Source organism: Paroedura picta, chromosome 10 (genome assembly GCF_049243985.1).
Source record: "Paroedura picta isolate Pp20150507F chromosome 10, Ppicta_v3.0, whole genome shotgun sequence".
Classification (NCBI taxonomy): Eukaryota; Metazoa; Chordata; class Lepidosauria; order Squamata; family Gekkonidae; genus Paroedura; species Paroedura picta.
This window is the reverse complement of record NC_135378.1, coordinates 1,724,089-1,751,863: the sequence shown is the minus strand read 5'-3', so window position 1 is coordinate 1,751,863 and position 27,775 is coordinate 1,724,089. Positions and strand designations below refer to the sequence as shown.

General features: G+C 45.5%; 1 protein-coding gene across 1 annotated transcript in view; it reads right to left on the bottom strand.

Annotated features, from left to right (window-relative positions):
• The window catches only part of FKBP4 (FKBP prolyl isomerase 4), a 67,809-nt gene that overhangs the window by 22,298 nt on the left and 17,736 nt on the right, over nucleotides 1-27,775 (bottom strand). Inside the window, exons 4-6 of the mRNA XM_077300764.1 lie at nucleotides 21,942-22,062; nucleotides 4,403-4,559; nucleotides 2,423-2,513 (exon numbers count right to left, since the gene is read on the bottom strand). Coding sequence (XP_077156879.1) covers nucleotides 2,423-2,513; nucleotides 4,403-4,559; nucleotides 21,942-22,062 — 369 coding nt within the window. The remainder of the gene's footprint in view (nucleotides 1-2,422; nucleotides 2,514-4,402; nucleotides 4,560-21,941; nucleotides 22,063-27,775) is intronic.

Below are 27,775 nucleotides of genomic sequence, written 5' to 3'. Positions count from 1 at the left end.
TCAATATTCAAAACAAATCATATTAGGGCCAATTTCTCTGTCTGATTTGCAGTTATTGGCCCAGAATATGCAGCTTTGCAGGTGATATCTTTGTGTATATCAGGGAGGAGCATAGACACATAGTTGATGTTCCTTTGGTCTACTTGTCTGACCAATATTGGTACTATATATTGAGTTCAAATGTCTTTATCAAACCTACATTGTAGGAGCACGAGTTCTATAGTTTCTACCTTTCCTGTCTGGCATGGACACAGGCACAGAGCATAAGGGAATTCAGGCAGATCTTCCTTCCGTAACAGCTGAGAGAAGGGTATTGAGTCAAGCAAGAAAGAATGCTCTAGAGCAGGGGTAGTGAACCTGTGGTCCTCCAGATGTTCATGGACTACAATTCCCATGAGCCCCTGCCTGCAAACGCTGGTAGGGGCTCATGGGAATTGTAGTCCATGGATATCTGGAGGACCACAGGTTCACTACCCCTGCTCAAGAGTCTAGGATGCTTTGGATAATCCAAAAAGTGCAGAGATCTTGCTGGAGAGAAGTTTTAATGTAAACTTCCTGCTATGATAGTATGCAATCAGGCTCTATCCAATTGTACAGAGACGTCTCATAGTCCTTGTTTAATTAAAGTTCTGGCCTGTTGGAGTTTTAGTAGAAGTTTAGTGGATAGACCAATGTAAAGAGCCAGATTCGTGTAGTGGTTATGAGTGTGGACTTCTAATCATAGAATCATAGAGTTGGAAGGGGCCATACAGGCCATCTAGTCCAACCTTCTGCTCAACGCAGGATCAGCCCTAAGCATCCTAAAGCATCCAAGAAAAGTGTGTATCCAACCTTTGCTTGAAGACTGCCAGTGAGGGGGAGCTCGCCACCTCCTTAGGCAGCCTATTCCACTGCTGAACTAGAATAATAGAATCATAGAGTTGGAAGGGGCCATACAGGCCATCTAGTCCAACCCCCTGCTCAACGCAGGATCAGCCCTAAGCATCCTAAAGCATCCAAGAAAAGTGTGTATCCAACCTTTGCTTGAAGACTGCCAGTGAGGGCAGTCCACTGCTGAACTACTCTGACTGTGATCTGGCGAGCCAGGTCTGATTCCTTGCTCCCCCACATGCAGCCAGCTGGGTGACCTTGGGCTCTCCATGGCACTGATAAAACTGTTCTGACTGAGCAGGAATATCAGGGCTCTCTCAGCCTCACCCGCCTCACAGTGTGTCTGTTGTGGGGAGAGGAAAGGGAAGGCGACTGGAAGCCCCTTTGAGCCTCCTTCGGGTAGAGAAAAGCGGCATCTAAGAACCAACTCTTCTCTTTCTAAAGCAATTTCTCCTCTACTTTTCTTAACCAGGATGAATGAAAAGTGTCTGCAGTGATTAATGCTGTTATAGCAGAGGGAATGTAACTTATTTTTAGCCACAAATATATAGCTTGAAGGTCGGCCTGTGTTTCTAGGGAAAGCCTTTCCTCTTCTCGTCATAGGAGGGCATTACATATGCAATGGGGGACTCCAAAAACCGCTCCCAAAAATTTAGACTGAAATGCTTCTAATTTTGAATGTTTTTATACAGATACACCTGAGCTCCATAGGTGAGCTGGGTGATCACTTTTCCTTGAAACACCTTCAGAGCATGTGGTATATGGGACCATGAATCTGTTGTGAAAATGAATCTGAGAGATTCCACACATTTTTAAGCCATGAGGGAAAAAGTGTTCTCATTTTGTATGCTGCCTATTATTATCATGTTTTTATCATGATTTCTCTGCCTTCAGCCATGAGAAAGGCAGGATATAAATATAAATATTTGTTTTATTAAAAAAAACAACCTCAGGACTACATTGACAAACAAGGGCAATACTGAATAAACCATAAGGAAGAAATTACAAACCAGGAGTTTTGCAGGCCGTTTATGCACTGGAGGTTTCATGCAGGTCTGCTGGCTGGAGTGTCAGTCGTGGCAGATAGTCCCACCTCTTCCTGCACCCACACGGGGGGGGGGGCAATTGGCCCGGTGCCCCTCATCTGCCCCCGATTTGTGCTCCTGCACGGGAGCTGGGCAGTGAAGTTCCCAGTGCGTAAACGGTCACAGTGAGCGACTCATGTGCCTCCTTTTCTTCCCCCCACAATAAAAACACACACAGCACTTCACTGGGCAAACTGAAAAGAACTCCCTCCTCATTCTTTTTCATTAGAAACAAACACATGAAGCTGCCCCATGCTCCATCAGACCACTGGTCTGCCCAGGTCAGTGTTGCTTTCTCTGACTGGCAGTGACTCTTCAGGGGCTGCAGCAGTAGCTTTTCTCACCATCGACTACCTAGGGGTTTTTATGCCAGAGATGCTGGCTGGCCCAGCACATGCTCTACCACTAAGGCACAGCCCCTCCTATTAAAGCAAACACACACACAAAAAAACATTGCTCTCACATACCTTTTCAAAGCTTTTCAGCGTAATACCATACTGCAGTTCGGCATCTGGTGGGATCTGAAATTTCTCTTTTCCAGCACTTCCAAAACCGTAGCTGTGAGGAACAGGTAAAAGTTCTCAGAGGGTTGGGTTGGTGTCTCCTCACCCTTTCTCAGAAACCAGAATTCAGCACTCCCCAGCTCCTTTCAGCCCGTGGTCACTGCAGACATTTTCAGAAAGGGCAGCAGCGGCAGCAGGCACATTCACAAACAGCTGTCATGACTGGCCAGGCCCATCTCAGCGTTTGGGAGTTTTCCTATAAAACCTGGACTTGAGGCAGTTCACCACGATTTCTGTCTGAAGTCCTGTCAAGTTTCTTTTAAAAGGAGATGGGGCAGGGGGCACAACTGCTACTGCAATGTAGCTCCTTCCTATACGTATGACACAGACCATTTCAAAGCAGCCTAGAAGGTTTAACACCAAAGTCCATGCTTTGGCATTTGATCATTATCAAAATAATCCTTACAGCCCATGTGAAGCCTGAACTGCACCTCCTCACAAGCTTCCCTAGGAGTAAATCCACTGAGTGTCGTGAGGATTACTTCTTAGTCTGCATGCGCAGCACTGGGCTGAAAGTATTACTTGAAGTCTATTGGGGATGGGGGGGTGGAGTTGGTTGTCTGAAGTCATCAGCTTGCCCAATGCAAAGAGGACATGCCAGAAGACATGCCTAAATTTTGTTTCTAAAACTTCACACCCAAAGGGTTTTGCAGCACTATGTCTAAATTCAGACATACAACTTGAAACACTTATCAGCTCCACTTGCAGAACTGGTAGGAATGAGTGAAAACAAAAAGCTCATTTAAAATGTGTTTAGGCTGAGCTTCTGAAATCACTTGTCATCATGCAACAAGGCTAAACCCTTCAAAGCTTTATAACGCAGGGTTTCATCATGAGCTGTGAACAAGTACATCCCACACAGAACTTCAGCCTTGAGCTGGCAGGATAACCTCAGGCAACCCACTCTTCTTCCCCGCCTCCTACATGGGCCCGCCTTACAAGGTCCTGAAGGTTTATTGTGCAGATTGCTCTGAAAACTCTTGGCCCTGAATGAAACCTTTTAAAACAAGAACTGCTAAATCAGTTCTGTGGCCAGGAACATTTGTGTGGCTGGTCCATGCCATAAGGAAGACTCAAGAATTAAGGCTTCAATGAAACGCAACTCCCACCCTTAGCAGCAGCTTGCAACATCACTGCCACCCCCCCCCCCACACACACACAGGGCTTGCTTGTGAGATGCCTGAAGAGGAGTGAGAAGTAATGGGCTTTCATTTGAAGAACCACAGCCCAGTGATAAGTGCTGTATTACTGTATATAAGTGCTGTATATAAGTGCATTGATGAATGAAGCTGTGAATGTAAGTAAGTTTAAAAAATGGTTCACAAATGCACGTTGATTACAGCACTGGGAAGGATGATGTGGCTGAAGTGCAGAGCATGCGTGGACCCAGGCAGCTGCTCTATTCTGAGCCTGCTGTCAGGCTCTGCAGAACCACGGTGGGTGACTTGTCTGTCTTTGCACTGCACAACTGGCTGGGATCCAGCCAACAGCCCTGAGAAGGGCAGCAAGGAACCACTCCTCAGGGTTTTGCCGTCAAAGGAAGGAGCACGGCTATCCATCCTCCATTGCACTGACTCGTGTGTGGTGACTAGCACTAAGAAGCCGGCCTGAGAGCCTCCTGGCTGCTGAGGGGAAGGTGGGAGGGGTTTGTCCTAGCAGGAGTTGCCAGAGGAGGGGCCTCCACCCATGTTCTCCACAGAAACAAGGGGATGCCAGAACAAAGGTGGGTGGGTAATGCCTGTGAGGGACAGATGGGCAGGCGCCATCCTGTCCACTTGCCAACAAGGAATCCCACCGCTCAGCTCTGCTCTTCCATTGATCTGGACAGGTCAACTGAACAACAAAGGAGGCACACCTAGGTTTTTAGGGGAGCAAGTGACAAACCTGGGTTTGAGATATACCACCGACTCTTCCAGCTTCTCCATGTTCTGCAATGCTTTGTCCAGGCCAGGGGGGAGGTCGTAGTTTTCTGCCTCTCCCACTTCAAATTGCAGCTCCCGCTTGTCAAATATTCTGTCTTCATGCCGACCTTCTATCTCAACTGATACAAAAGATACTCTGATTTAAATGGAGTTGAGACTGTGCACATACAATGCTCTTTTATACAGATCTACAATTATTAAGGCAAAATTATATATATGTGACCAATTTAAGGGCAGAAAAGTTTGACTTGGTTTCTACTTGAGAAAAACGTACCAAAATCAATAAGAAGAGCACCTGTAACTGGCAACCCAATCACCCTCAGAAATGGGCAGAAGGGTGAGGTTATCTAGTTTCCCTGTTCATCAGATATGAGGCGGCTGCAACTGCCAGGTTCTGAGGCCTATTCTACACACCTTGGATAATGCTCATTCAATGCACTTTAGAAGCACGTGTTTTTTTTGTTTTGCACAAGAAAATCCAGCTGCAAAGCACACTGAAATTGCATTAGCCAATGTTTACCTTGATTTCAGTAAGGCTTTTGATAACATTCCACATATTCTTATTGGCAAATTGGTAAAATGCGATATGGATCCTATTACTGTTAGGTGGATCAAAACTCGTTAACAAATTGCACCCAAACGTTGCTTGTGCATACTTAGTCATCTTCTTGGAGAGGAGTAACGAGTAGAGTGCCTCAGGGATCTGTCCTCAGCCCTTTACTGTTCAAAATATATATTTATAAATAATTTGGATGAAGAGAGGGTCCTTATTAAATTTGCAGATGACAATAAACTGGGAGGGGTAGCAAACACAGTAGAAAACAGAATCAGAATACAGGAGGTTCTTGACAAACTAGAAAACTGGGCTAAAATAAATTTCAGTAGTGATTAATGTAAAGTTCTTCATTTAGGTAGGAAAAATCATACTATAGGATGAGAGAGACTTTTCTTGGCAGTAGTACGTGTGAAAAGGATCTGGGGGTCTTAGTAGACCAGACACTGAACATGAGTCAGCACTGCTTTAGGATGCTTAGGGCTGATCCTGCATTGAGCAGGGGGTTGGACTAGATGGCCGGTATGGCGCCTTCCAACTCTATGGTTCTGTGATTCTGTGACTCAGTAGCTAAAAAGAACAAATGGTACTTTGGGCTGTATTAAAAGAAGCATAGTATCCCAACCACATGAGGTGATGTTGCTGCTTTACTTCATTCTGGTATGACAGTATCTACCTGGTCAGTATCTACCTACTACAGTATCTACCTACTACAATTTGTTGTTGTTATGTGCGAAGTCATGTCCGACCCATCGCGACCCCATGGACAATGATCCTCCAGGCCTTCCTGTCCTCTACCATTCCCTGGAGTCCTTTTAAGTTTGCACCTACTGCTTCAGTGACTCCATCCATCCACCTCATTCTCTGTCGTCCCCTTCTTCTTTTGCCCTCGATCACTCCCAGCATTAGGCTCTTCTCCAGGGAGTCCTTCCTTCTCATGAGGTGGCCAAAGTATTTGAGTTTCATCTTCAGGATCTGGCCTTCTAAAGAGCAGTCAGGGCTGATCTCCTCTAGGACTGACCGGTTTGTTCGCCTTGCAGTCCAAGGGACTCGCAAGAGACTTCTCCAGCACCAGAGTTCAAAAGCCTCAATTCTTTGACGCTCGGCCTTCCTTATGGTCCAACTTTCGCAGCCATACATTGCAACTGGGAATACCATAGCCTTGACTAAACGCACTTTTGTTGGTAGGGTGATGTCTCTGCTTTTTAGGATGCTGTCTAGATTTGCCATAGCTTTCCTCCCTAGGAGCAAGCGTCTTTTAATTTCTTTGCTGCAGTCCCCATCTGCAGTGATCTTGGAGCCGAGGAAAATAAAATCTGTCACTATCTCCATTTCTTCCCCATCTATTTGCCAGGAATTGAGAGGGCCGGCTGCCATGATCTTTGTTTTCTTGATGTTGAGTTTCAAGCCAACTTTTGCACTCTCCTCCTTCACCCGCATCAACAGGCTCTTTAGTTCCTCTTCACTTTCTGCCATTAGAGTGGTATCATCTGCATATCTGAGGTTGTTGATATTTCTCCCTGCAATCTTGATCCCAATTTGTGACTCCTCTAATCCCGCCTTTCTCATGATGTGCTCCGCATACAAGTTAAATAGGCAAGGCGACAGTATACAGCCTTGCCGAACTCCTTTCTCAATTTTGAACCAATCCGTGATTCCATGTTCAGTTCTCACTGTTGCTTCTTGACCTGCATATAAATTTCTCAAGAGACAAATAAGATGCTCTGGTATTCCCATCTCTTTAAGAACTTGCCACAATTTGTTGTGCTCCACACAATCAAAGGCTTTAGCATAGTCAATGAAGCAGAAGTAGATGTTCTTCTGGAACTCCCTAGCTTTTTCCATGATCCAGCGTATGTTGGCAATTTGATCTCTAGTTCCTCTACCTCTTCGAAATCCTGCCTGTACTTCTGGAAGTTCTCGGTCCACATATTGCTGGAGCCTAGCTTGTAGTATTTTGAGCATAACTTTGCTAGCATGAGAAATGAGTGCAATGGTGCGGTAGTTTGAACATTCTTTGGCATTGCCCTTCTTTGGGATTGGAATGTAAACTGACCTTTTCCAATCCTGTGGCCATTGCTGAGTTTTCCAAATTTGCTGGCATATTGAGTGTAGCACTTTTACTGCATCGTCCTTTAAGATTTTGAATAGTTCAACTGGAATGCTGTCACCACCACTAGCTTTATTGTTGCTCAGACTTCCTAAGGCCCATTTGACTTCACATTCCAGGATGTCTGGCTCCAGGTCAGTAACTACCCCACTGTGGTCATCAAGGATGTTAAGCTCGCTCTTGTATAGTTCTTCTGTATAATTTTGCCACCTTTGCTTCATCTCTTCTGCTTCTGTGAGGTCCCTACCATTTTGGTCCCTTATCATACCCATCTTTGCATGAAACGTTCTCTTCATATCTCCAATTTTCTTGAAAAGATCTCTGGTCCTCCCCATTCTATTGTTTTCTTCTATTTGTTTGCACTGTTCATTTAAGAAGGCATTCTTATCTCTTCTAGCTTTTCTCTGGAATTCTGCATTCAATTGGGTGTATCTTTCTCTTTCTCCCTTGCCTTTCACTTCCCTTCTCTCCTTAGCTATTTGTAAAGCTTCCTCAGACAGCCATTTTGATTTCTTGCATTTCTTTTTCTTTGGGATGGTTTTAGTTGCTACCTCTTGTACAATGTCGCGAACCTCCGTCCATAGTTCTTCAGGCACTCTGTCTATCAGATCTAATTCCTTAAATCTATTTGTCACCTCTACTGTATATTCGTCGGGGATATGATTTAGTTCGTACCTGAGTGGCCTAGTGCTTTTCCCTACTTTCTTCAATTTAAGCCTAAATTTTGCAACAAGAAGCTCATGATCTGAACCACAATCAGCTCCTGGTCTTGTTTTTATTGCCTGTATAGAACTTTTCCATCTTTGGCTGCAGAGTACATAGTCAATCTGATTTCTGTGTTGACCGTCTGGTGATGTCCATGTGTAGAGTCGTCTCTTGGGTTGTTGGAAAAGAGTGTTTGCTATGACCATTGTATTCTCTTGACAAAATTCTACCAGCCTGTGCCCTGCTTCATTTTGTACTCCAAGGCCAAACTTGCCTGTTATCCCAGTTATCTTTTGGCTTCCTACTTTAGCATTCCAATCCCCCATGATGATAAGCACATCATTTTTTGGCGTTGCTTCTATAAGGTGTTGTAGGGCTTCATAGAACTGATCAACTTCATCCTCTTCAGCAGCAGTGGTTGGGGCATAGACCTGGATCACTGTGATGTTGAATGGTTTGCCTTGGATTCGAACTGAGATCATTCTGTCATTTTGGGGATTGTATCCCAAGACTGCTTTTCCTACTCTCTTATTGATTATGAAGGCTACTCCATTTCTTCTGCGAGATTCTTGTCCACAGTAGTATACCTGATGGTCATCTGAATTAAATTCACCCATTCCTGTCCATTTTAGTTCACTGATTCCTAAAATGTCGATGTTCAGTCTTCTCATTTCTTGTACTACAATAGAACAACTTAAAATATTTAAATAGGTGTCACTTTTCATCTCAGACAACTGAGAGGGCATGGAGAAAGTTGCTGGGGAGTGCTGCTGCTGCTGACCAGGTGAGGCTATTGTGGTGCTGAGTAAGGTGATTGCTGGGAGGATTAAAAAGGGCTGCTCCTCGCTAGAGGCGAGAGACAAAGGGCTCTTGGTCTGCGGCTCTTAACCTGGGATTCTTAGCCTAGAAATTAGAATCAGTAGATTATATTTCCCTAGTAGTTACACTGCCTAGAAGTTACAATGGACCTCCAGGACACTCATCCCAATATCTGCAGTAAGTGTGACATGATTGCCTTCAACCCTGAAGACAAGATGGACTACATCTGCCCCAAGTGTAAGCTGGTAAGACTTTTGGAGGAAAGGACTACGGGCTTAGAAGAGAGGATTATTACTCTGACCCAAATTAAGAAAGGGGAGAAATTCATAGACCGAAGCTGTGCAACTCGGAATACAGAGGATACAACCAGTCTTGAAGAGGATAAGGGGATTAACCTCATTACGGAACCTCTGCAGACAGTTAGAAAAAGACTCAACGGCGTAGAGCGAGATGATTCTCGGGACCTTTGGAGCTCCAAACTAGATTTCAGGCCCTTGCAGAAGAAGTGCAAGTGTCAACGAGGGAAGAGGTCCCAAAACAAAGTCTAAGACAAAGTGAAGAGGCCACAGGGATAGAAGGAAATGGTGTTGAGAAGAAAAGAAAAAGGAGAGTACTGGTAATTGGAGACTCCCTGCTAAGAGGAATGGATCGCCACGTGGCTGGGCCCAGCCCCCTAACCCGAGAGGTGTGTTGCTTGCCAGGGGCAGAAATTAAAGACATTTCAGAACAGCTGCCCAAACTCCTCTAATCTACGGATCGCTACCCATTTGTGATTGTCCATGTGGGAATGAATGACATGTCTGTGAATACGATCACTCCTATTAAAACAGACTATCAAGATCTAGGGAGGAAGCTCAAGCAAATGGGGGCAAAAGTGGTATTCTCTTCAATCTTGCCTGTCAAGGGAAGAGGAATGCATTGGGAGAGGAAGTTAATGGAGGTGAATCAGTGGCTGTGTAGTTGGTGCCGGAAGGAGAGATTTGGTTTCTGGGACCATGGGATAGGCTTTCTTGAGGAAGGCCTATTAGCACCTGATGGACTGCACTTATCGAAGTTGGAGAAGAATGTGTTTAGCAGGAACCTTGGGAGATTCATCAGGAGAGCTTTAAACTGACGCCACAAGGGGAGGAGACGTTCAACATAGGGAGTGTAAGGAAGGGGACCAATCGGGGGCAACCCAATCAGGAAGGCCAGCTCATACGGAACCAAAAGTAAAAGGATTCAGATGCCTTTATACTAACACCCGAAACATGGGCAATAAGAAGGAAGAGCTGGAACTTCTCATGCTGATGGAAAAGTATGATCTAGTAGGCATCACAGAAACTTGGTGGAATGATTCTCATGACTGGAATGTAATAGTGGATGGATATGAACTGTTCAGAAAAAACAGAATAGATCGAAGAGGTGGAGGAGTGGCACTGTATGTGAGGAAAGGGCTTACCTGTCAGGAAATTCTAGTGAAGGAGAGCATATCTACAGTGGAAAGCATCTGGGTGAAAATAAGCGAGGGGAAAACAAACAGTGTGGTGGTTGGTGTCTGCTACCGACTGCCTGACCAATGAGAGGATGTGGATGCTGCACTTTGTGAGCAGCTTGAGAAAATATCCAAGCGGCAGGACCTTGTCATCATGGGTGATTTCAATTTCCCAGATGTGTGCTGGGAAACAAACTCTGCGAAGCGTCCTCAGTCATGCAACTTTCTGACCTGCCTGGCTGACATTTATCAAATGGTAGATGAACCCACAAGAGGTTCAGCCACACTGGACTTAATACTGACCAACAGGCAACAGTTGGTGGATGAGGGGGATCCTAGGGGGAAGTGACCATGTCCTCATAGAATTCCTTTTGAGATGGGGAGCCAAGGAAGCTTGTAGCCAGACGCGGATGTTGGATTTTCGTAGGGCAAACCTTAATAAACTCAGAGACATGATGAGTGTCATACCATGGACGAGAATGCTGGAAGGGAAGGGAGCATGTGAAGGGTGGGCGCTACTCAAACAAGAGCTATTGCATGTTCAGTCCATGACTATCCCAGAAAGACGAAAACACTGCAAGAGGAACTAAGAAAGAAAAGGGAAAACTTCAGGAAATGGAGCGAAGGACAGAGCTCTAAAGAAGAGGACCTACAGGTTATTAGGCACTGTAGATCAATCATCAGAAAGGCCAAAGCTGAGAGTGAGCTAAGATTGGCCAGGGAAGCCCACTGTAACAAGAAAAGATTTTTCAGTTATGTGAAGAGCAAATGTAAAGGAGGCAATAGGCCCACTGTTGGGTGTGGATGGACAAACTCTAACGGAGGATGCAGAGAAAGCAGAAAACCTCAGCACCTATTTTACATCTGTTTTTCCCACAGGTCAAAGGGTTTAGGCACATCTAGAGATGGCAGTAGCTAAGAGATAGTGTCTGGGTAGCAGGTTGACATGGACAGAGAGGTTGTTGAGAGGCATTTAGCTGAACTTTGTTGTTGTTGCTAGGTGCGAAGTCGTGTCCAACCCATCGCGACCCCATGGACAATGATCCTCCAGGCCTTCCTGTCCTCTACCATTCCCCATTTAAATTTGCACCTACTGCTTCAGTGACTCCATCCAGCCACCTCATTCTCTGTCGTCCCCTTCTTCTTTTGCCCTCGATCGCTCCCAGCATTAGGCTCTTCTCCAGGGAGTCCTTCCTTCACATGACGTGGCAAAAATATTTGAGTTTCATCTTCAGGATCTGGCCTTCTAAGGAGCAGTCAGGGCTGATCTCCTCTAGGACTGACCGGTTTGTTCGCCTTGCAGTCCAAGGGACTCGCAAGTGTCTTCTCCAGCACCAGAGTTCAAAAGCCTCAATTCTTTCACGCTCGGCATTCCTTATGGTCCAACTTTCACAGCCATATATTGCAACTGGGAATACCATAGCCTTGACTAAATGCACTTTTGTGGGCAGGGTGATGTCTCTGCTTTTTAGGATGCTTTCTAGATTTGCCATAGCTTTCCTCCTCAGCAGCAAGTGTCTTTTAATTTCTTTGCTGCAGTCCCCATCTGAAGTGATCTTGGAGCCTAGGAAAACAAAATCTTTCACTACCTCCATTTCTTCCCCATCTATTTGCCAGGAATTGAGAGGGCCGGATGCCATGATCTTTGTTATCTTGATGTTGAGTTTCAAGCAAAATTTTGCACTCTTCTCCTTCACCTGCATCAACAGGCTCTTTAGTTCCTCTTCACTTTCTGCCATTAGAGTGGTATCATCTGCATATCTGAGGTTGTTGATATTTCTCCCTGCAATCTCGATCCCAATTTGTGGCTCCTCTAATCCCGCCTTTCTCATGATGCGCTCCGCATACAAGTTAAATAGGCAAGGCGACAGTATACAGCCTTGCCGAACTCCTTTCTCAATTTTGAACCAATGAGAGTGCTCAAAGAACTTTCCAGAGAACTTGCACAATCCTTGTCCATCATCTTCGGAACCTCTTTAAGGACTGGAGATGTCCCGGAGGACTGGAAGAGAGCAAACGTTATTCCGATCTTCAAAAAAGGGAGGAAGGATGACCCGGGAAACTACAGACCAGTGAGTCTGACCTCTGTTGTGGGGAAGATAATGGAGCAGATATTAAATGGAGCGATCTGCAAACATCTGGAGGACAATTTGGTGATCCAAGGAAGTCAGCATGGATTTGTCTCCAACAGGTCCTGTCAGACCAACCTGGTTTCCGTTTTTGACCAAGTGACAGGTTTGCTGGATCATGGAAATTCGGTTGATGTTGTTTACTTGGATTTTAGTAAAGCCTTTGGTAAGGTTCCCCATGATGTTCTGATGGATAAATTGAAGGACTGCAATCTGGATTTTCAGATAGTTAGGTGGATAGGGAATTGGTTAGAGTAGCGATCCCCAACCTGTGGGCTGCGGACCACATGTGGTCCTTCAACTAATTGGAGGTGGGCCCCGAAGAACGCCTTCTCCCCCCCCCAGCCCTTTACAACACACTTAATTGTTGTGGCGTGTCTGTATCTTATTTTGAAGGGATGTTTAAACATTACCATAGTGATCAGAGAGCGCTAGGGCAGTGGTTGAGAGTAGTAAAAGGTGTTGAGTGGTCCCCGGCGTTGAGTGGTCCCCGGTGATAAAAAGGTTGGGTACCACTGGGTTAGAGAACCGCACTAAAGAGTTGTTGTCAATGGTGTTTCATCAGACTGGAGGGAGGTGAGTAGCGGGGTACCTCAGGGCTCAGTCCGGTACTTTTTAACAGATTTATTAATGATCTAGTTGAGGGGGTAGAAGGACTACTCATCAAGTTTGTAGATGACACCAAATTGGGAGGATTGGCAAATACTCCAGAAGATAGAGACAGAGTTCAACAAGGTAACACAATGGAAAAATGGGCAAATGAGAACAAGATGCAATTTAATAAAGATAAGTGTAAAGTTCTGCATCTGGGTCAGAAAAGTGGAAAGCATGCCTACTGGATGGGGGATACGCTTCTAGGTAACACTGTGTGTGAACGAGACCTTGGGGTATTTGTGGATTGTAAACTAAACATGAGCAGGCAGTGTGATGCATCGGTAAAAAAGGCAAATGCCATTTTGGGCTGTATCAACAGGGGCATCACATCAAAATCACAAGATGTCATCGTCCCATTGTATACAGCACTGGTCAGACCACACCTGGAGTACTGTGTGCAGTTCTGGAGGCCTCACTTCAAGAAGAATGTAGATAAATTTGAAAGGGTACAGAGGAGAGCGACGAGGATGATTTGGGACCAAGGGACCAAGCCCTATGAAGATAGGTTGAGGGATTTGGGAATGTTCAGCCTGGAGAAAAGGAGGTTGAGCAGGGACATGCTCTTCAAGTATTTGAAAGGTTGTCACTTGGAGGAGGGCAGGATGCTGTTCCCATTGGCTGCAGAGGAAAGGACCCAGTAATGGGTTTAAACAACAAGTACAACGATATAGGCTAGATATCAGGGGGAAAAATTTCACCGTCATAGTAGTTCAGCAGTTGAATCAGCTGCCTAAGGAGGTGGTGAGCTCCCCCTCACTGGCAGTCTTCAAGCAAAGGTTGGATACACTTGGATGCTTTAGGATGCTTTGGGCTGAATCTGAGTTTAGCAGGGGGTTGGACTAGATGGCCTGTATGGCCCTTTCCAAGTCTATGATTCTATGATTCTAACTAAAACTGGCACTTTCACTGTTGACATTGCCTAGATCTTCACCCTCCCTGATAAATCGGTTTTCCTTCTCTGATAAAGGCAACCAATTTAGTCCTGCAGCTATTAAAATATTTAATGCCAAAGTGATGTCCCAGGTTTTATTTGGTTGCCCCTTATGGGTTCCAGCTTTTAATAAAGCTGGTGAGGGATTTCAATCTGTATTCTATAGGCAAACAGTGGGTGTCCCCAATTCTGTCTCTTATGAAGTCTTTTGTGTAGAATTTGGCCAAATTAAGGTAGAGACAAGGGCCTTAAAATTTTGGGTTAGACTCCATTTTACAATAGGAACTGACAATTTTTTAACTTGTGACCCTTTCAAATTTGGTGGTTCAAAGCTTCTCCAGCACCAGAGTTTAAAAGCCTCAATTCTTTCACGCTCGGCCTTCCTTATGGTCCAACTTTCACATCCATACATTGCAACTGGGAATACCATAGCCTTGACTAAGCGCACTTTTGTGGGCAGGGTTATGTCTCTGCTTTTTAGGATGCTGTCTAGATTTGCCATAGCTTTCCTTCCCAGGAGCAAGCGTCTTTTAATTTCTTTGCTGCAGTCCCCATCTGCAGTGATCTTGGAGCCCAGGAAAATAAAATCTGTCACCATCTCTATTTCTTCCCCATCTATTTGCCAGGAATTGAGAGGGCCGAATGCCATGATCTTTGTTTTCTTGATGTTGAGTTTCAAGCCAACTTTTGCACTCTTCTCCTTCACCTGCATCAACAGGCTCTTTAGTTCCTCTTCACTTTCTGCCTAATGGCATCATCTGCATATCTGAAGTTGTTGATATTTCTCCCTGCAATCTTGATCCGAATTTGTGACTCATCTAGCCCAGCCTTTCTCATGATGTGCTCCGCATACAAGTTAAATAGGCAAGGTGACAGTATACAGCCTTGCCGAACTCCTTTCTCAATTTTGAACCAATCAGTGATTCCATGCCCGGTTCTCACTGTTGCTTCTTGACCTGCATATAGGTTTCTCAAGAGACAAATAAGATTCTCCGGTATTCCCATCTCCTTTAAGAACTTTCCACAATTTGTTGTGATCCACACAATCAAAGGCTTTAGCATAGTCAATGAAGCAGAAGTAGATGTTCTTCTGGAACTCCCTAGCTTTCTCCATGATCCAGCGTATGTTGGCAATTTGATCTCTAGTTCCTCTGCCTTTTTGAAATCCTGCCTGTACTTCTGGATGTTCTCGGTCCACATATTGCTGGAGCCTAGCTTGTAGTCTCGGTCCACATATTGCTGAAGCCTAGCTTCTAGAAATGCTTAACATAACAAAAAGGCTTATGTAGTTATATTTCAAGAAAGAAAAAGAATACGGACACCACAGGACCACTGCGAGGACAAGAAAGTGAAATGATGAAGAGAGGGCTGAACTGCTTAACTCCTATTTCTCCTCAGTCCTCTTGTGAGGGAAATAGTGATCAACGTGGTAAAAACGGAACACAACACGGGGAGACGGGAATGGTGGCCTAGGATCACTGTTGGAGCAGTCCACAAACACCTAGTTTCTTTAAATGAATCAAAGTCTTCCGGGCCAGATGAACTGCATCCAAGGGTACTAAAAGAACTTGCAGATGTCATCTCTGAACCTCTGTCCATTATTTTTACACTTCTTGGAGAACAGATGAGGCGCCAGACGATTGGAGGAGGGCAAATGTTGTCCCCATCTTCAAGAAAGGGAAAAAGGAGGATCCAGGTAATTATCAACCCATCAGCTTAACATCTGTAGCTGGCAAAATTTTGGAACAAATAATCAAACACTTGGTCCTTGAGCAACTGGAACTGAGAGCTGTGATTTCTAAGACTCAGCACGGGCTTTGCAAGAACAAGTCATGTCAGACCAACCTTACCTCTTTTTTTGAGAAAGTGACTGCCTTGCTGGATCAGGGGAATGCCATGGACATAGGTTATCTGGATTTCAGTAAACCTTTTGATAAGGTTCCAGGTGGATCAATAACCAATTGACAAATCATACCCAGGGAGTACTTGTTAATGGTTCAGCATCTTCTTGGAAAAGAGTGACAAGTGGAGTACCCCAAGGATCTGTCCTGGGGCCTGTGTGGTTCAACATATTTATAAATCATTTGGATGAGGGATTAGAGAGGATACTTATTAAATTTGCAGACGATGCTAAACTGGAAGGGGTGGCAAACACAACTGAAGACAGCAACAGAATACAGGATGATCTTGATAGGCTCGAGAAGTGGGCTAAACTGAATAAAATGAAGTTTAATAGGGACAAATGTAAAGTTCTGCATTTAGGTAGGAAAAACCAAATACACCAATATAAGATGGGGGAGATTTGTCTTGCCAGTAGCATGTGTGAAAAGGATCTGGGAGTCTTAGTAGACCATCCATTGAACATGAGTCAGCAGTGTGACTCAGTGGCTAAAAAGGCAAATGGGATTTTGGGCTGTATCAAACAGAGTATCGTGTCCAGATCACGGGAGGTGATGGTACCGCTTTACTCTGCTCTGGTTAGGCCTCACTTGGAGTCCTGTGTTCAGTTTTGGGCACCTCAGTTGAAGAGGGATGTAGACAAACTGGAACGTGTCCAGAGGAGGGCAGCAAAGATGGTGAGGGGTTTGGAGACCAAGACATATGAAGAAAGGATGGGGGAGCTTGATCTGTTCAGCCTAGAGAGGAGACGACTGAGATGGGATCTGATAACCATCTTCAAGTATTTAAAAGGTTGCCATATGTAGCAGAATTGTTCTCTCTTGCCACAGAGGGACAATCCAGAAAGAATGGGATGAAATTAATTCAAAAGAAATTCCATCTAAACATCTGGAAGAAGTTCCTGACAGTTAGAGCGGTTTCTCAGTGGAACAGGCTTCCTCAGAAGGTGGTGAGTTCTCCATCTTTGGAAATTTTTAAACAGAGGCTAGATAGCCATCTGATTCTGTGAAGGCAAAGGGGTTGGCAGATTACAGTAGATGAGCGATTGGGATGTGATTGTCCGGCATAGTGCAGGGGGTTGGACTAGATGACCCATGATGTCCCTTTCCAACTCTATTATTCTATGATTCTAAATCATGTCAGACTAACCTTATCTCTCTTTTCTGAGAAAGTTACTACCTTGCTAGATCAAGGGAATGCTATGGACATTGTTTACCTTGATTTCAATAAGGCTTTTGATAAGGTTCTGCATCATATTCTTATTGGCAAGCTGGTAAAATGTTGCATGGATCCTATCATTATTAGGTGAATCGAGAACTGGACTCGATTAGGTGAATCGAGAACTGAACCCAAGGGATGCTTGTAAGTGGTTCGTCACCTTCTTGGAGAGGAGTGACAAGAGCAGTGCTTCAGGGATCTGTCCTGGGCCCTGTTATTCAACATTTTCATAAATTATTTGGATGAAGGAATAGAGGGTGTGCTTATTAAATCTGCAAATGATACTAAACTGGGAGGGGTAGCAAATACACGAGAAAACGGAATCAGGATACAGGATGATCTTGACAGGCTGGTAAACTGGACTAAAATGAATTTTACTAGTGATAAATGTAAATTTCTTCATTTATGTAGGAAAAATCATATGCATCACTATAGGTTAGGTGAGACTTGTCTTGGTAGTAGTACGTGTGAAAAAGATCTGAGGGTCTTAGTAGACCATACACTGAAAGTGAGTCAGCGATGTGACTCGGTAGCTAAAAGGTAAATGGGATTTTTGGCAGTTTTAAAATAAGTATAGTGTGCAGATCACACGAGGTGATGTCACCTCTTTGCTCTGCTTAGACCTCATTTGGAGTACTGTGCTTAGGTTTGGGAACCACAACTGAAGAAAGATGTAGGCAAACTGGAGTGTGTCCAGAGGAGGGCTAGGAAGATGGTGAGGGGTTTGGAGACCAAGTCGTATGAAGAATGGCTGAGGGAGCTTGGTCTGTTTAGCCTAGAGAGAAGATGACTAAGAGGTGATATGATATCCATCTTCAAATATTTGAAGGAATGTCATATAGAAGATGAAGCAGTGTTGTTTTCTATTGCCCCAGAGGGTCAGACCCGTGGGTTAAAAAATTAATTCAAAAGAAGTTTCGGATAAACATCCAGAAGAAATTCCCGACAGATGGATTCTCAGTGGAGCAAGCTTCCTCAGGTGGTGAATTTTCCTTCTTTGGAAAATTTTAAGCCAAGCCTAGACAGTCATCTGACAGAAATGCTGATTTTATGAATTTAGGCAGATTGTGAGTGGGTGCGCAGGTAGTTGTGAGTTCTTGCATTGACCGTTTATGCACTGGAGGCTTCATGCCAGGCTGCAGGCTGGAGTCATGGAAGGTTGCCCCACCTCTTCCTGCACTCACATGGGGGAGCATTTGACCTGGTGCATCTCATCTGCCCCCGATTTGTGCTCCTGCATGGGAGCTGGGGCAGAGAAGTTCCCAGTGCATAAATGGTCATTGTGCAGAAGGTAGGATTAGATGACCTTCCAACCCTATGATTCTAAGAACTCATGCCCACTTTGCCCCAGGTCTGCTCTCCAGCATTTTTTGGTATCTCCGTGTAGAGGAACCTCATACCCCAGTATTTATATCTACTTGACGTCCCATTCCAAAGAAAAGCTTTCTTCCTTGCATGGATATTTTTTCGCTTAAAGGTCCTAGAGGAAAGGCTTAGTTGCATTTCAGACCCTGTGAGACTTTGTTCCTGCGGCTCTGGCTGTTCTGATCCTATCTGTACACCGCCCGTGGCGCCGCGGGCGCCACGGACTAAATAAATGGTTAAGGGGCCTTGAGGAGGGCTCTGTCCGTGATGAGGAAGGGTCCGAATTGGACCCTTCCTCACGACAGACAATCGGAGGGACCAATTGGCAGGCGCGAAGCGCCTGCCGATTGGTCCCTCCGATTCCCAGCCCCAGCAACTGCGAGCCGCGCTCAGCGCGGCTCGCAGTTGCTCCCGGCCTGACGTGGTGAGAGGCGCGAAGCGTCTCTCACCGCGTCAGGCCGGCCCCAAGGAAGCCCCCGCCGCAAACACAACACAAGACTCCAGCCGCCGAGAAGCTGCAGAAAAAAAAGAAACACCCCCGGAGGAGCCTTTCGCCGCTAGCGCGACGAGAGGCAGCAGAAAAAAAAACTCCTGTAGGAGCTCCAAGCCGCCGCGCCGACGAGAGGCAGCAGAAAAAAAAACCCCTGTAGGAGCTCCAAGCCGCCGCGCCGACGAGAGGCAGCAGAAAAAAAAACCCCTGTAGGAGCTCCAAGCCGCCGCGCCGACGAGAGGCAGCAGAAAAAAAAACCCCTGTAGGAGCTCCAAGCCGGCACGCCCACGAGAGCTAGCAGGAAAAAAAAACCCTGCAGGAGCCTTTCACAGATCCAAGCAGCAGAAAACAAAACCCCGAAGGAGCCTTTCCCAGCTCCAAGCAGCAGGAAAAAAAACCCCTGTAGGAGCTCCAAGCCCACGAGAGCTAGCAGGAATAAAAAACCCTGCAGGAGCCTTTCACAGCTCCAAGCAGCAGAAAAAAAAACCCTGTAGGAGCCTTTCGCAGATCCAAGCAGCAGAAAAAAAAACCCTGTAGGAGCCTTTCGCAGATCCAAGCAGCAGAAAACAAAACCCTGTAGGAGCCTTTCCCAGCTCCAAGCAGCAGGAAAAAAAAACCCTGTAGGAGCCTTTCACAGCTCCACGCAGCAGAAAAAAAAAGCACCTCCTGGTGTCCCCTGGGTCCTAGCGCCCATTGCATTCCTGGTTGCAATGGGCTTTCTTGCTAGTTTCACATATTTTGTTAAACTGCCCCTTATATGAACAATGTTATGACAGCTTTGTTGCTCTGCTGAGAACCACGTCTTTTGTAAACTGCAATTCCTGCTATCCTACAGAGATCCAGATGTAACTATTACTGTTGCCAGAGTCTTGTTGTTCATCTTGCATTTTATTTTTGATTGCTTGTTATATTTATTATCATTCCAAGATTCATTCTGTTATATAAACCCATGGGTTATCTCATTCTCTAGCTGCATCTTTTTAGCTGTACTTACGCCAATACAAGGTGAGTGACTGACAACGCTGGCCTGAGTGAGACATTCCTTGAGGTCAATGGAAGAGCAGTCGGCTGAACTCTCATATAGAATTAAATAAACCTCATTCTAAAAAGTCCTCAACAGAGACCATATTACCATCAGAGGTGTTTTCTACATGCGAACGTTCAAAGCATCAGTCACACAGAAGCACAACTATGTTTCTCATAAAGAGGGAGCATATTCTATGGATGGCGGAGGGGAGCATAATGAACCCCTGATGGCATGGAAGGCTGGTGTTGAGGCTGTGCCATGACAGTGCCTCTTTGATCTGTTCCCAAGAGGGGAACACAGAGCTGCTATCAGAGGCCTTACCTTAGAGTTCTTAATATGGACCGGAAGAGAAACCACCCCTTCTCTGGACTGGGCATCCAGGGACACAGAAAAGCAAGAAGGAAGATGGACACTTGCACTATTTGCTGTCCCAGAGAAATGGGGTGTGTGTGTGTGTGTGTGTGTGTGTGTGTATGGAACAGAGGGGATGCCAGAAGGGAAAAATAAGAAAAGACAACCAGCATTAGATTATGGAAATGCTAGAAGGCCACACTCCACTGACTGAAGCAAGAAGAGAACTCAGACATGCTTTCTCTCATTCCCTTCTGCTTATATTGTTGTTGTTGTTTGGTTTTTTTGGAGGGGGGGAGGAGATACACAATTAAGGACTGTCTCCTCCCCTGAGAAGTGGCAACAGCAGCAGGAGTGGTTGCTAATGGGTGAATTGTGGCGTGCAAGGAAGCCTTCCTGAAGTATTGGGGAATATATATGAATGACTGAACCAGTATGCAGTTCAATGACATGTTTAATTAGTGTTCATGTAGAAAAAAAGAAAAAGAATCCATCCTTTTTCATATCCATTCCCAGTAAATTCTTCTGATCCGCACCATGTATCAGTACTCTGGTTCCACAAGTCAGCTATGTGGCTATTATGTAGCAGTTTTAAAATCTTGCTCCCATTAATTTTATAGCCTTCCTTTTCGTATTTTGAATCATAAGTTGGAAGGGGACTCCAGGGTCATCTACAGTGCAGGAAGTTGCAACTACCTGCCCACCCACAGTGACCCTAATCTCATGCCCAAGGGATCCCCCCACCAAACATCTCCAGTATCCAGCCTGACCTGGCAGAAATTAAGAAGAAGAGTTGGTTCTTATATGCTGCTTTTCTCTACCCGAAGGAGGCTCAAAGCAGCTTCCAATCACCTTCCCATTCCTCTCCCCACAAGAGAGCCCTGAGAGAGCCCTGATATCACTGCCCGGTCAGAACAGCTTTATCAGTGCTGTGTTGAGCCCAAGGTCACCCAGCTGGCTGCATGTGGGGGAGTGCAGAATCGAACCTGGCACGCCAGGTTAGAAGTCCGCACTCCTAACCACTACACCAAACTGGCTTCACCTCCCATCCCACAGCAGCAATTAGCTATTCCCTGGGTCTGCCAGGAAGGGCCACAAGAGACAAACACTGGCCCATCCCCTCCTGCCCACCGACTCACCATCTGCCTAAGGTCATAAAATGAGCATTTCTCTCAGATGACTCTCTAGCCTTGAGGATTAAATAGCGATTCCTCATTTCTATGGTCACACATGTTCCCTTTGTATTCCCAAGCATTTTTTTTATTGAATCCTGGAATCATGTTCATTATCTAACAAGAAGACAATTTCGAATCCACATAAGCTGCTGAGGCAAATTGCTGTACAGCTCTGGAAAGCCATTTGAGGAGCTAACACTGAGATTCCAGTTCTTGAGCAACAGACCAGGAAACATGAGCTCCCTCCCATCTGCGACCACCAAATCAGCAATGGGTCCCAGAAACCAACGATCTCCCCAGTCTCTTCCCTCCCAGGAACAAATCCCCCCCCCCACCACCACAGAGACACTTGGTCAGCAGCCAGGCTCACCAGTGCTGTGCTTCACCCAGAATCTCAATCCCAGCCTGAAGCCAGAGCTGAAAAACAGCTTATCCACCATTCAACGGCAGGAGGGGTGTGATTTGCCCCAGCAGTGAGAGGGACTACAAGTGCCTCACTTGTCAGCTGCTTCCCAAAGTGCGGCAACCAGCCACTACTCCTTGGGACTTCTTACAGACCCGCTTTCCAGCTCTTCAGCTTGCCTTTTGGAAAGACACTTACTCTCCACCAGGGCTCCCTCGTTTGGTTTCGAATAGCCTTCCCCCTTCTTCCGAATTCTTTGGATTATTCCACCATCTTCATCCTCGGTGAGGTCTTTCCCCTTGAAGTCAAAGAGCTCTATCTGTAAAAAACCAAACAGAACAATGAAAGTTGAGATTTACTTCTAACAAAAGAACAGTAAAATGCAGGAAGTCTCACTATATCTCAAAAGACCACGAAAAAGCAGCAGAACAGAACATTTCTGCTGAGAAACCCACTCATTTCCAATGTAAATGTATTATATTTAATTTCCCCCTGATTGGGATCATCAAGCCAGAGCAATTAAAACAACATTTTATTTAAAATTTAAAACAATATAAGAAAAGTGGAACCTTGGAAGCTCCCTGTGACTGTTCTTTCCGCACAGAGGTTAGGAGGCCATTTTGGAAGGGGTGATTCCCACCAAATTTTATGGGAGGAAAGACTAAACTCCTCAACTTCTGGTCTTCCAGAAAAGAATCTTTGCTTACAGAATCATACAGCTAGAAGGGAACTAGGGTTGTGAGCTGTGTCGTCCGAATCGGCCGCTCTGGGCTGCAGCAGCCAGCGCCTCACCGCTGTGCACCCCCCCCCCACAGTGAGGCGAAGGAAGTGGAGGGAATTCAGCTACCACCCCACAGTGGCCAACAGCAATTCAATTTATTGGAATTTCCATTTTAAGCAGAGCTGGCCTTCCAACAGATGTCTGGGTAATTGAAATCTCCTGTCTCAGATTTTTGAAATCTGGTCTAGGAGCATCTTATCCAAGTCCTCTGCCTGGCCTAGCCATCCATAGACCCTCACCATAATACCAGTATTATTTTCTACTCCTTTTATTTTTACCCAAAGTCTCTCAGCTGAACTCTCATGCTCAGACACAAATTTCCTCACAAGTATATATATTCTTAACATATAGTGCTACTCCCCCCCCTCTTTATTTGTCTTCCTTTAAAAATAAGTTGCACTCTTCAATCCTATTATTCCAGTTGTGAGAGTTCTCCCACCAGGTTTCTGTAATGCCTATTAGACCATAGTCCCCTTCCTTTATTAGGGCTTCTAGTTCTTCTTCATTTCCCATACTTTGTGCATGAGAGTAGAGACATCACAATCCTTCAAACGAGTCCCCCAGGCGTTTAGTTTGTGAACTTTCCTGTAAGTTAATGGTTCTGTAAGTTCCCTGCATACATGCCATTCCCTATAAATCTGCAGTGCTCCCATGTACTATCAACTTTATCAAACTAGGATTGAATGTATGTCTTGTTCCACCATTGGTCTTAGTTTAATGCCCTCCTCTCCAGGACCACAAAATTCTTACCAAAGACATTTCCCCCCACATTTGTGAGGTGCAAACCATCTCCTAATAAAAGAGCCTCATCACAGTTTTCCCGATGACACCAATGACATAGCCAGTCATTTATCTGAATTATTTTCCTTTCTCTTCCTAAGCCATTAACAGGAAGAACTGATGAAAATACAACCTGTGCTCCAAGTCCTTCACTTCCCCCCCAAGGCCACGTAATCTCGCTTCATGTGCTCCACTCTGCACCAGGCAGTGTCTTTTGTGCCCACATGAATGAGCAGGAAAAGACATCTGTCCTTGAGCTTCACAAGTCTTCCCACCCTTTCCGTGACATCCTTAATTCTTGCTCCAGGTAGACAGTATACCTTCATTCTTCCATACGCTGTCCATTTGTATTGGGTTCTCCTCCAATAGGTGAGACAACTTTCCCACTTCTCCCAATTCCAAAAAGTGCTCCATGAGTTCTTTCTAAGGACTCTTCATCCACCTTTTTAGAATAAAGTGTGGACAGGCGTTCTTTCACCTTCTACACCTTCTCCTCCAGGAGTGCTACTAACCTGCCCTTGGTGCAGGTGTAGGTAAAGTTACTCTGAGGCAATAATACAAACAGGCCACAGACAGAGCAAGGCACAGTGCATTGCCAGCTATGCTGCTTCGGTCCATTGAGCGAACAAGCAGATCCCTTCTGCAAACTCTGGAACACTTACAGAGATCTCTGGCTTTATCCACAAGCCAAGAGTTTTTAGTTTTACATTAATCAGTATTGAAATTCATTTTAGCCTAGTTTTCTAGCCTGTCAAGATCATCTTGTATTCTGATTCTGTCTTCTGGTATGTTTGCTACCCCTCCCAGTTTAACGTCATCTGCAAATTTAATAAGCCCCCCTCTCTTCCTTCATCCAAATCATTTATAAGTATGCTGAACAAGACAGGCCCCAGGACAGATCCCGGAGGCACTTCACTCGTCACCCCTCTCCAAGAAGATGGCGAACCATTACCTGTCAACCAGCTCTTGATCCACCTGACAGAATTAGGATCCATACCGCATTTAACCAACTTGTTAACAAGAATCTCATATGGTACCTTATCAAAAGCCTTACTGAAATCAAGGTAAACTATGTCCAGAGCATTCCCCTGATCTAGCCTTGGGCAAGGGCTCACCTAAAATCAACACAGTAACAGTCAGTTTGTCTGGGGTGGGGGGACATGTTGCGATTATTCTCCACACACACCTCCCTCCAATCGAAATATTCCTTGGTGTGCGCATCTGTGTGCATGCGTTCCAATGCCTCCCTCGCCACCCTTGTCAAAGCTTCCATTTGGGATTCCTGACTCTGAATCACCCTTGCACCATCGGCATCTTTCCCCTCCCAATGGGGCTTTCATAAAAATGAGTGATGAGAGGATTAGGAAAACCCTCTGGGAAACAACAATTCTGTCCCCATCTTCAGGGACCTTCCCAGGGAGTTTAAACAAGGAGTGCTCTAGCTGCTGTTGAAAGAAAACATTACGGGGTCCATCTCACACCTGGCATTCCTGAGGAAGGTGACTGAGCAGGTGGCTGTGGATCAGTTAAAAATATTCCTAGATGCAGCTTCCATCCTGCATCTATTCCGGTCCAGATTCCCACCTGGCCATAGGGTGGAGTCAGCTTAGGCCACTCTTGCAGATGACCTCCAGAGACAGCTGGACAGAGGCGGGTCAGCACTGCTTGTGTTATCTCATGGCAGCGTTTGAGATAGTAGATCATGACCTGTTAGTTTGCCACCTCATTGACACAACGACGTGGGAGACAGCCTGATAGTGGCTTATGTCCTTCCCTGAGGACTGAGGAAGGACCCGTTTTGCCCTTGCCAGTTCCACAGTTGACTACCTCAGGTCATGATTCTCTCCCCAGTATTCTTTAACATCTTTATGCACCTCTAGCACGGATGGTCCAGGCAGTTGGGCTTAGGCAACACCAATATGCAGATAATGAGCATGGCAAGACCACAGGAACAGGGGATCAGATAACATGGATAACAACACGCTTTAATCACCCATCCAGCCCTCCCGCTTTACTCCAGGGCAGGCTTTCTCAACAAGGACTTCTACACTGCCATGAAAGGTTTCCCAAATGGAGGAGAGTTATTTTTTTATATATTTACAAATTTGTTCAACATTTATCGGGTGATATGATCACATATGGTCCTCTCGACCTACTTACCCCTCCCAATATGGCCAATGATGGGCCTGGCGGATTTATTTATGTATTATATTTATATACCGCCCTCCCTGGGGGCTCAGGGTGGTTTACATAATAACATAAGAACAATACATGGAACAGTCTATAAAACATTTGAATGTGCAATAATAACTGACAATTGTAAACATATAACAGTATAGTAGTATAACTAATAAACAATACAACAGTGCAACAATACAAGCAGGTCCAGAGTATATAGGTGGTGTTCTGGGGGGGGGGGAGCAGGGGCCCTTTGGTCGCTGTTGGTTTGGTTGCTGTGGGAAGGGGGGGGGTCCTGGGTAAGCATGTATACAGCTATGCTTCGCCGCCAAATTTTGCATGATTGCACAACTTCTCAAAGCCTGAAGAATGTTTCAGGGGTTTCTCAATAGTACAAATGTTGAAAAAGGCTGCTCTAAAGACAAACATTTTAACCTACAGGGACATACATATAAACCCTCAGATTAAATCAAATTAAATAGCCAAAATATTTACAATGTAAAACATCCCAGGTAAGTGTGGAGTCTCTTTTCCCCTTCTATCTAATTCTACCCTCAACATCTGCACCTTCGCTGTCACATGAGTCGTTCCACTCAGTTTCCTTGCATGACCTTCACTCTTCTGAGCTTATCCTGCTTTGCTTCCACCACCCAAATGCTAGTTTTCACTGGGAGGATCCCATTCTGAAGTACGGGGGCTCCAGGAGCTGCTGCCACTGACACGAGCGCTTCAGGCGGCCACAGGTGCAAAGGGTGAGCACAAAACTGGGAGGGTTCAGGGCTACAAGGATGATCCGGGGCAGCCTGGGGACCGAGCCCTGTGCGGAAAGGCTGAGGGGCTTGGGAATATTTAGCCCAGAGGAGCTGGAGAGGGGACAGGAGGGCTGCCTAAGTATTTGGGAGTGAGTGGGCAGGGAAAGCAGGACCCTCAGTAATGGGCTCAAACTCAGTGCAAAACGGCACCAGCTCGACAGGAGGACATTTTCTGTTCACACTTAGAGTTCAGCTGTGGACACGTCACTGGCAGTCTTCCAGCAGTGGGGGGGGGGGCAGATATTTATCTAGGATCCAGTTCCTTCTCGGAGCCCAGCCTGGGACGAAGCCTTTACCAATTAAGTGGAAAACTCACAATCTTCATTCTTTAGGCAACTACCAGAAGTCCCGAATTGTGTATCCAAGAGGACTCTTATGGCAGCAATCGGACAACAGAAGCTACAAACAGGAGCATGTTTGGGATTCTGGCTTCAGATTCATTTCCACCCACAATCCGATTCGTTGTTACCAGATTTCTGAGTGACCTGACCCTTTCACAAAGGATCTAATAAAATATTCCTTCAGAAACTACAACACATTCCTAATGCCCTGACCCTTTAATACAGTTCTTCCTATTGTGGTGTTCTTCCAACCATAACATTAGGCAAGTTTTCGTTCACAGAAATTAAACCGAAACTGACCAATGACCTGAAGAGCCATTGTTAATGGTTGTAGATATATATAATGTATAAATTGTTTATAAATTGGCAGGCGCCTTTAGGAGGAGGAGCAGCAACAGTGGTAGTGCCTGCCCCCCAGCCAGACTGCTGGCCCTGCCGCGACCCCTGGGAAAGGGTTATTCGACCCCCAAAGGGCCCCGACCCCCAGGGTGAGAACCACTAGTCTAGATATTTTTGTTCTGGTTGCACATGAGGAAGTTAAAGTTGGGAAGCAAATAAATCAGAGATTGGAGGATTTAGACGTTCAGTCCTAAGCCTCAGCAACAGCAACTGTATGCTCTCCATGGCACTGGAGTGCATTGCCCAAGGACAAATATTGTACCCCCATATAGTTACAAATACTAGAGAATCTGTCAACTAAAAGGGTCTGCCTTATGGCCCAGTTTAACAGAATCATAGAGTTGGAGGGGATTCTCCAATGTGATCAACCTGCAGCGGCACAGCGCAGGAACCCACAACTACCTGCCCACCCACAGTGACCCCAATTTCAGGCCAAAATGATCCCCCCCACACACCCAAAATCTCCAGAATCCAGCCTGACCTGGAGGAAATTCACCTCCAATCCCACAGTGGCGATCAGCAATTCCCTGGGTCTGCAAGGAAGGGCCACAAGAGACAAACACTGGAATATCCCTTCCTGCCCACCCACTCACCACCTGCCTAAGTTCATAAAATCAGCATTTTTGTCAGCTATTTAGCTTCTGCTTAAAAACTTCCAAAGATGGAGAACCCACCACCACCCGAGGAAGCCTGTTCCACTGAGGAACCACTCTAATTGTCAGGAACTTCTTCTGGATGGTT